The sequence below is a fragment of the Vigna unguiculata genome, chromosome 9, assembly GCF_037176805.1.
Source record: "Vigna unguiculata cultivar grain cowpea cultivar isolate G323 ecotype 2 chromosome 9, ASM3717680v1, whole genome shotgun sequence".
Classification (NCBI taxonomy): Eukaryota; Viridiplantae; Streptophyta; class Magnoliopsida; order Fabales; family Fabaceae; genus Vigna; species Vigna unguiculata.
In genome coordinates this window covers 196,925-207,031 of record NC_140800.1, presented here as the reverse complement: position 1 = coordinate 207,031, position 10,107 = coordinate 196,925, and the positions used below count along the sequence as shown (strand labels likewise).

The 10,107-nt window shown below is 33.1% G+C and overlaps 1 protein-coding gene across 3 annotated transcripts; it reads left to right on the top strand.

The window, feature by feature from the left end:
* Positions 1 to 257: 257 nt before the first annotated feature.
* Positions 258 to 8,678, top strand: LOC114163028 (ATPase 10, plasma membrane-type). 3 transcript variants are annotated; one of them, XM_028047074.2, is made up of 22 exons: positions 258 to 401; positions 614 to 693; positions 929 to 1,048; positions 1,846 to 1,944; positions 2,070 to 2,207; positions 2,322 to 2,456; positions 2,608 to 2,787; positions 3,087 to 3,293; positions 3,511 to 3,630; positions 4,015 to 4,134; positions 4,221 to 4,343; positions 4,534 to 4,638; positions 4,776 to 4,920; positions 5,267 to 5,428; positions 5,935 to 6,140; positions 6,392 to 6,424; positions 6,557 to 6,638; positions 7,173 to 7,333; positions 7,422 to 7,595; positions 7,674 to 7,856; positions 7,960 to 8,132; positions 8,211 to 8,678. In XM_028047074.2, exons 2-22 carry the CDS (start codon positions 628 to 630, stop codon positions 8,305 to 8,307), a joined length of 2,829 nt encoding a protein of 942 aa, XP_027902875.1. In that variant the 5' UTR covers positions 258 to 401; positions 614 to 627; the 3' UTR covers positions 8,308 to 8,678. The 3 variants fall into 3 exon arrangements, with proteins under 3 accessions (XP_027902875.1, XP_027902873.1, XP_027902874.1); XM_028047072.2 differs by having other exon boundaries at positions 259 to 401; positions 5,902 to 6,140; XM_028047073.2 differs by lacking the exon at positions 258 to 401 and adding an exon at positions 485 to 502 and having other exon boundaries at positions 5,902 to 6,140.
* The last annotated feature ends 1,429 nt before the right edge of the window (positions 8,679 to 10,107 follow it).

Genomic DNA, 10,107 nt, shown 5'->3' with positions numbered 1-10,107 from the left:
AGATGTCTGAGAATGTATGTCTGCAGTTGCGCATGACAGAGCATAAAAGAGACAAGGCGTGGTGCATGCAATGCAGAGTTGAAATTAGAGATAAGTAAATGAAAAGAAGAGTTGAATGGGGGAAGGAGAGAAAGTTAGGTTTTGAAAGGTGGCTGAAGACAAGACAAGGCAAGTTGAGCCAACTTTCACTGTTTGTTTCATCTCTTTGAGGAATGTGTTGGAAAGTAGCATTGCATCGTTGCTCGCTTACTCTTCCGCAACTGCCAACCAACAGTCAGCATGCAACTAACATGCTAACGTTGTTACTAATACTTTCATTATTAATGTAATGGAACCAAATGAATCTACCACTCTGCTTCTTCTCACTACCTAGCTCAGCTCCACTTTCACTTTCCCTCCAAGTAAGTATTTCATCACAAAATTTTCATTAGTACCTGATGTCTCACCCTACCACATCATGCCATTTTGTCGAAAACTATATTACTACTGTTCCGACTACAATGTACAGTGTAAATTTTTTGCATGGTTTGGTGCTGTTTGTTTTTCTCAGTGGCACGATTCTGATTTTGACCAATTGTTTCAATTACAAACTGGTTATCTGCTGCATGTGTAGTCTGCAGCTATAACATGGCTGAGGATCTGGATAAACCGTTGCTTGATCCTGAGAATTTCAACCGAGATGGCATTGATTTGGTAAGTCCTTCAACAAAGGCACGACACAATATAAATAAATCAATCAATCAAAATCTTAGCACTGTTCCTTCATCGTTTTTCGTTTTTTGTTTCATTACAAATATCGTTTCTGTCATTACTGAACATAAAAATACTGAACAGAAAAAACGTTTCTGTCATTATAATTAAAAATAAAAATACTTTATCAAATGAAATAAACTCTTATTATTTTAATTTCGACTTCATTGTTGATCAGGAGCGTATACCATTAGAAGAAGTATTTGAACAGTTGAGAACATCACGAAGAGGACTTTCATCTGACGATGCTGAAGCTCGAATAGAGATATTTGGCCCAAACAAACTTGAAGAGAAGAAAGTAAGAACATACTTCTAATAAATATTTTATTTTCATAAATTTGTCATATAGAGTATGTGGATCAGGATAGATTTGGCCATTCAAGTACCTTATTAAATCACTGGGGTTAACATAGTTGTTAAAGTACTTGTTTCATTGAGATTTCGAACCTTATAAATTGTGAGTTTTTTATAGCTTATTTTGCCAAGTTTCTTGGTGAAATTTATCAAAATTAGCTCTTTTCATAATTTATTACACTGAGTTTCTTTCAAATTTGTAACAAAGTTATTGAATAAGCACTACAGTATGTTTTTACCTAACACTTTCTATATCAATCAGTTGAAAGTAGAAGAGTTAGGCAAGCTGCAGTTGGGATGCTTATGGCTATAAATAGAGAGTAGTGATTTATTTTAGTACTTCTTCCCGAAAAAGAACAAAGATAACAAAGATAATGATAGTAATGTCTTGAGCTCATTTTGGAAACTTTTTCTTGCATAAAAAGTTATAAACGTTGAAAGTATTATAAAGAAGATGACTTTTATGTCTTGACACTAATAATCCACTCACATTTACATAGATGTTGTCTCCCTTCTCATCTCAAATAACATTATTTGCATAATTAGATACTTGGATGTTGTTAATTCTCCATTTAAATTTGTTTAAAAGTTTTTTCATATGTTCTATATTGCATTGTGGTCATTTATTTTGAAGGATAAAGAGGCATCTCATTTTGTTGCCAGGCCCTCGTTTGCAGTTAGCATGCTTGCGTCCACTGAAAGAAATTCTAACCCTAACTTCGTCCTCAAATTCTACTGCAGGAGAATAAAATTTTGAAATTTCTTGGTTTTATGTGGAATCCTTTATCATGGGTTATGGAAGCAGCAGCACTGATGGCGATTATCCTTGCTAATGGTGGAGTGAGTGGAGAATGCAATAACTGTTCTTCAATATTCTATATGTTCTTTAGTCTTTTGGTTCAGCATTCTTTGTTTTTAGTTTGTATTTCCATTTCTTGGCTCCTTATTTTGAGATAAATTTTCAGGGGGAAGGTCCTGATTGGCAAGACTTTATAGGGATTATATGCCTACTGGTAATAAACTCAACTATTAGTTTTATAGAAGAAAATAATGCAGGTAATGCTGCAGCAGCATTAATGGCTCGTTTAGCTCCTAAAACAAGGGTATGTTATTGCATGCAGAGTGAACATATCTCCTTAAAAAACATAAATTGTTCTAGTACCGTGTTACTATCTTACACAGATTAATGAGTAAAAGTCCCTAATATCTTTGTTCAGGTTCTCAGAGATGGGCAGTGGCAAGAGCAAGATGCAGCAATTTTAGTACCTGGGGATATAATTAGCATAAAATTGGGAGATATAGTTCCAGCTGATGCTCGCTTGCTAGAAGGGGATCCTTTAAAAATTGATCAGGTAAGCCTTTGTTATGAAATAAGTGAACATTGTAAATCTAATGTATATATTTCTTTCTATTTAGTGATTTCGTAATCTATTTTCTCATGACAAACTGGTACAAGGATGAAGAAACAGAGTTCATGTGATGTCCTGGTTTTGTTTTATGCAGTCAGCCCTTACTGGAGAATCTTTACCTGTCACAAAAAGAACTGGTGACGAGGTCTTTTCCGGTTCAACATGTAAACATGGAGAGATTGAGGCTGTAGTGATAGCAACAGGAGTTCATTCCTTTTTTGGAAAGGCAGCATACCTGGTTGATAGTACCGAAGTTGTTGGACATTTTCAGAAGGTAACTTTAGAAAATTTTTGACTCTTTTGGCATGGTTATATTGATAAGAAATATAGCCAAGCGAAACTGTTTACAAAGAGCTAGAAGTTTGAATGATTGTATAGAAGGTTAAAATGCTTTTAAGGATTGTGGCTATGCTTAACTTGTGACAACACTGGCGAAAAGGAGTAAGGAGAATATACATTGAGATTCAAGCACTTGTTTTATATGGAGATTCATTTCAATGCAAAATATATTTTGCAAGTGTTTGATCAATCGGTCAAATTTCAGACCATATCTGTTTTTCTTACCTTTTTCAGGTCCTTACCTCAATTGGTAACTTCTGCATTTGCTCTATAGCTATAGGGATAATTTTTGAAATAATTATAATGTTCCCAGTGGAGCATCGATCATACAGGGATGGAATCAACAATCTTCTTGTTCTCCTAATTGGAGGAATACCCATCGCTATGCCAACAGTCTTATCTGTAACGCTTGCAATTGGCTCTCACCGTCTTTCTCAGCAGGTCCAACTCTTTAGTTCTTAACTAGAAATTAAAATTGGAAGAAATTAAGATTTTGTCTGCATTATCAATAATAGTAGTTTTAGTTTAAAGTTTGGCGAAACCTATATCACTTTTGCTAATACACGGGCGCGTAGTGTTACCCTCAAAGTTCAAAAGAATGCAGCAAATCTTTATGCTTCTGACTATGCTCTTTCTATATTTTTACTTCATTTGTAAGGGAGCCATAACTAAAAGAATGACAGCAATTGAAGAAATGGCAGGCATGGATGTGCTCTGCAGTGACAAAACTGGAACTCTTACACTGAATCGCCTGACTGTTGATAGAAACCTTATTGAGGTTGGTACTTAAAAATGACATATATTATCTGTATTGTTGATTCAAAATAATATTTTCATATGTTTGATCAGAATTCAATTACTAAATAGTTGGCTAAGAATATAGAATCCAATGTGTTTGTAACGAGTACAACTACAACGCAATTTGCTCAAGTCACTAAAAAATTTATTTAGTTAGCAGCTTCATCATCTTCACGAATCATGATGTTAAGTGTCCTAATTCTTAATTACCATTTGGCAATACTTCAATCCAAAGAATTCTCAATAGTTTGGAACTTTTTACTACTAACTATTTTTCATGAACTAGCTTTCTTATTGTGAATTGTTCAGAGGACTGTTAGGAGGTATTGTCCTTACTTAGAGTTTCACCTTACATGTTGAACAGGTTTTTAACAGAAATATGGACAAAGATACGGTTGTTCTACTAGCAGCCAGAGCTGCTAGACTGGAAAACCAGGATGCCATTGATACTGCCGTAGTTAATATGCTAGCTGATCCAAGGGAGGTAAATATACCATGTTAGTTTATTACAGAAGTTCTCCAAATTTTCATTATGATAAAAGAAAAATAATTCCTTCTTCCTCTCTACAGGCACGTGCAAACATCACTGAAGTTCATTTTCTACCATTCAATCCTGTAGATAAACGTACAGCTATAACGTATATTGATTCTGATGGCAATTTTTATAGGGCCACTAAAGGAGCTCCGGAACAGGTATCAAACTTTTTAAAAGGTGGTGAATAGCCTTTTCTTATTGCCTAACGTCTCCTAGTTTTGCTTCAAAATCTAATGCAAAGTTTTTTTCCCAATGGACCCTCATCCAAAGGGAGGAGAGAAAAAATTTTGCAATCATGGGAATGCCTTTTATAAAACTTCAGTGTTTTTTTGCTGTACTGCATACCAGATTCTAGATTTGTGTCAAGAGAAAGACCAAATTGCCAAAAGAGTGCACGATATAATAGACAAATTTGCTGAAAGGGGATTGCGATCTCTTGCAGTTGCTTATCAGGTTATCAGCATGATACCCTTCTTTGTTCCTTTCCTGCTAAAAGGATCATTAAATGAAGAAAAAGATGTCAATGTTGCTTACTAATAGAAATTTTAAAAACATGTTAATTACTTTAACATTTAGGATTGCTCTTTCAGGAAGTTCCTGAAAAATCCAAGGATAGCCCTGGAGGTCCTTGGACTTTTTGTGGATTGTTGCCTTTGTTTGATCCACCAAGACATGATAGTGCGGAAACCATTCGAAGAGCACTTAACCTTGGAGTCTGTGTAAAGATGATTACAGGTAAACATGAAATTTCAATGGACGCATAGAATAAAATATAACAAGGTTTATAGAATCAAAGGATCAATGGGAGAATATTGTTGGCATCAAACTTCACCAAACATGATCTGTATTCCTTCTCAATAGTACACATGATTGTTCATTCAATATGTTACTAAAATTTATCAATATCACTAATCATCAATCCGTTTAACTCACTATATTTTCTCTATGTTGGAACTTACCGGCAACATACCCAAATTAAAATATCTTGTTCGTTGCTAAATTCTTTTCTCAAATAATAAATTTTAAATATTTTCCAATAAAAGTGGCTGAATAAGTCATCAATTTTTTGTGTACATTCTAGGTGATCAATTAGCCATTGCAAAGGAGACAGGCCGTAGACTTGGCATGGGAACAAACATGTACCCTTCTTCGTCTTTGTTAGGGCGTGAAAAAGAAGAGCATGAAGTTCTCCCTGTAGATGAGCTCGTTGAGATGGCAGATGGCTTTGCTGGTGTTTATCCTGGTATATGAATTTCTTTACTTAAGAAAGTTAGTTGCTTCTCTCAGACCATATATATATATATTTGACTCTTGCTTCCTTTCATTCTGTATACTACGACTACAAAAATATGGTTTTCAGACATCTCACTATCTTAGCTATCAAATAAAGAGAATGGTGAAATATTGTTCTAATAGATCAACATCATGAGCCTTCTGGGTACAAAATCTTGCATAATTGATCACTTTTCTTGAACCTGTCAGCCTCCAATAATTTAGTAGTTAGATATGAGTTGTTTCATATTTACAATAAAAAAGAAGTGATTTAAGCATGAAAACAATTTCTAGTCTGAAGTGCTTAACACCAGTTTTTGTTCTTACACAAATCTTTTGGATGAGTATCTCCTATTCGTTGTTACCTATCATTTTCGTAAGTGTTGCTATTTTACCAAGTGTGTTTAACAATTATTTTACCAATATTGCATTGCATACGTTCAGAACACAAGTTTGAAATAGTGAAAATTTTACAAGAAAAGCAACATGTTGTTGGGATGACTGGGGATGGAGTAAATGATGCCCCCGCATTGAAGAAAGCAGATATCGGAATAGCTGTGTCCGACGCTACAGATGCTGCAAGAAGTGCTGCTGATTTGGTCTTAACCGAGCCTGGCTTAAGTGTCATTGTTAGTGCTGTGTTAACAAGCAGAGCTATATTCCAAAGAATGAAAAATTATACAGTTGAGTGTGTAGTATTCCTCTTCTTTTGCACTATGATAGAAAACTTCTCCTTTTGCCTTTTTATACATTATGTAGCATCAACAAGAAAGCAAGACTCCTAGAAGCTAGAACAATATAGTCAAAAGTTTCTCACTGAAATCTAGATTGTTCAAACCACCAGTCATCATAAATGTATCAATCAGTAATAACTCGGAGTGTTTTTCATGATAATATTTATTTGATGTTCATTTCATTGCTTTCTTTAATGCAGATATATGCTGTCTCCATCACCATAAGAATAGTGGTAAGAAAAGTTCCTACCCCAATTTCAGAGTCATTTTTATAGATGGTGTTTTTCTCTATTCATGAATTTCTATCTAAACATTAAAGTCCCTATGGACGTGCGTCTAACTTATCAAACCAAACCCTTTTGCAGGTTGGTTTTACTCTCCTGGCATTAATTTGGGAGTATGATTTTCCACCCTTCATGGTCTTGATCATTGCAATACTAAATGATGGTAATACTTCTGATCATTTCTTCACCCCAGTACTGGACATGAATTATAGAACTTCCATTTTCCCTTTTTTTGTATCTGCGTACTCAAGCAATAGATGAAAACTATACTCACCATTTTTTTTTTCACTTTATGACAATGTAATACAAGAGATAAATGCATCATAAAGTTACGAGAAAAAGCCAAAATGCGTGATACATGTTTTCTCTTGATTTTAGAGCATCCAACAATTTTTTTTTCTCATTCAAGAATGTAAATGTTGCAAGGTTATAAAATTCTAGCTTAAATAAAGAATCTGAGGGTACAAAATCTCAGAAAACAAATCATCTTCATTTGAGTAAATAACAGAAGTTTTTCTTAACTTAATAGTTTTACTTTGTCACTGACATGATAACTAAACAAAGGGGAAACACAACTTTTTACAAGGTAGTATTGAATAAATAATCACAGACATAGCAATAGATCGGCAATTAGGCCAAATAAGATGTAGCAGTGATATGTAAGATTTGTAGTCATAACATTTTAATTTTGAATTAGGTACCATCATGACCATATCTAAAGACAGAGTGAAGCCATCCCCGACACCTGACAGTTGGAAGCTACCAGAGATATTTGCAACAGGAATAGTGATTGGAACTTATCTTGCTTTGGTCACTGTCCTATTCTATTGGACAATAGTTGAGACCACTTTCTTTGAGGTACAAAAGTCTATGTCTCTCTCTTTCTGCTCTTGTTTTTAGACCTCAAATTTATAAATATGTTTAAGCCGAAAAAGTGTTGTTGCAGACCCACTTCCATGTAAGCTCCTTATCTAGTGACAGCGAGAAAGTTTCATCAGCTGTATATCTGCAAGTTAGCATCATTAGCCAGGCTCTGATCTTTGTTACTCGAAGCTATGGATGGTCATTTCTCGAGAGACCCGGAGCTCTGCTGATGTGCGCCTTTGTAATAGCTCAACTGGTAATGTTGCACCATTTCTGGAACTTATGTAATCTTTTGAACACACATAAAACAGTGGTTGATGTATGAATTGATTAGGTTGCGACCTTAATTGGAGTGTATGCAAATATCAGTTTTGCAAAGATCAGCGGAATTGGATGGGAATGGGCCGGTGTTATATGGTTATACAGTTTGATCTTCTATGTACCCTTGGACATCATTAAGTTCACAGTGCGTTATGCTTTGAGTGGAGATGCCTGGAAACTACTATTTGAAAGAAAGGTAAGTGGGAAAGTGAGAAAGTGAGAAAGTTTAGAGAACTAAGATTGCACATTGATTAATGTGTAGTGTAGGTTGAGTTTTGATGTGTGTTTGTGTTGAACAGACTGCTTTTACATCAAAGAAAGACTATGGAAAAGAAGACAGAGCTGCAAAGTGGGTTCTTTCTCAGAGGACTCTACAAGGACTGCATCTCATGGCCGGAGGAAGCCTCGAGGTTAACGGAAGGCGCTCTTCTATCATAGCTGAACAAGCCAGACGACGAGCTGAAATAGCCAGGTACTTTTCTAATCTCATTCATATACAAAGAAACCTCTTTTAACTCAAAAATGGTGCATCAACTTTTTTTTTTTGCAGGCTGGGAGAGTTGCACACTCTGAGAGGACATGTTGAATCTGTTGTCAGACTCAAAAACTTGCACCGCAATGTCATCCAATCAGCTCATACAGTCTGATGATGATGCATGCCTTCTATTATTTCTTCTGTTTCTCTAAAAACTTTGCATCTTCTTCCACTCCCTCCAATTTTGTAGCTTTCTCATGTCACAAGGCTACTTAGTATATCTTACGCATAAACTAAACCTAATCTTTTACCTCCTTAGCATCAGTTCATAGCCGTAGTACTTTCTCTTCTTCAGGTTGTTCTTCTTCTTGTACTGTGTGTTTTTATCTTCAAATTCTTAAACTTGGAATGGAGAGAGAGAGAATCTGACTGTCGGCAATGTTAGGGAATATTCCGTCTCTACCCAAACCATTTATTATATATGTATGCGAATGTCACCGACATTCAAAATAAATCAAATTAATACTAATTATTTTTAAAATATACAGTCAATTAATAATTTGTAATTCTATTTATTTATTTATTCTCTTTTGTTTGTTTTCCCAAAAACCAATTCTTTTTACCATATGTCGTGATAGCCGTTAAGTTTAACGAAGTTGGAACAAATTTTGTTTTGTACTCTTCTGTTATCAAATGTCATCTTCGACTAACCCGTGACACAATAGTTACCTGTCACCTTCGTACGAAACTATTTCAATTTGTTTAGTTTCGAATATATCTCTTATTTTTTATTTTAATATTTTCAACGCACTTGCATTTTTTTTTTAATTTTTAAAATAAAGTAAAAACGAAAAAAATTGAAATTAGAAATACATCAGTAAAAGGTCAAAAGAAATATTTTCTCAAGCTTTAAAAACTATAGATTGGAGGGTCGTAGATTCATCAATGAACTAGTTTTTCAAAAAGGAATAAATATTTGAATTTTTAATTTAGAAGATGTTCACGTGTAATGTTGACTTTGTGTCTGCTATGACTATTTATAGATAAATATGTATATTATATTATTATAAATGAAAATCGGTTTTCTAGAGAAAGTAATACGATTGTTTTTTATAAGTTAGTTTTAATTTATAGAAAAACTTTTTTTTCACATTTTCTTCTCTTATTATTCATACAAAATTTTATGATGGTACAAAAAAGTTAATATGATAGTAGTAGTGGCAATAAAAAATTCATGCACTCTTTGAATCGTCTCTTATAATTTTTAATAGATTGTTTGAGTAAATTGCGTACTTTTTTATTTATAAATCTTGTACTTTTTGTTTATTAAATTTAGTACTCTTTTACTTATTAAATTTTGTACTTTGGACTTATACTATATTCAATAAAGAAAATCAAATATTAATTTGATCTTTATTTTTATTGAGTTTATTCAATTAAATCACAATTTCTTTTTATTTAGTAAACATTTGTTTAATTTGGTCATTTTTATAACATTGTTATAATAATTGATGAACTGTCACATGTCAGATCGTAATTTATATTTATTTTTTTAATTAAAGAAATGTTCAGGTATCAATTCAACATTGTTTCACATGTCAAGTCAATTTTATATTTAATTTGGTCATTATATTTGTTATTTTTTTCAATTTAATCTTAATTTTTTTTAAATAGAGTAAATTTATCACTCTTCAAATTGAGACTAAATTTAATTTCTATATAAATTTTATACTGATAATTTTATTAAAATTCACAATTTTATTAAAAAAAATTAATTTAGGATCAGAGTAGGTTTAAAATTAGAATGAAATATTTAAATATGATTTTTAAATTTGAAGAGGTTAAAAAATAGGGAGTAACAATATTTTTTATGTGATTTTTAACCTCTTAAAGTTTTAAATCAATATATTAAATTGTTAAATTCATTATATGTTTAAGATTTAATTTAATTAAGCATGTACTAGTATATAGA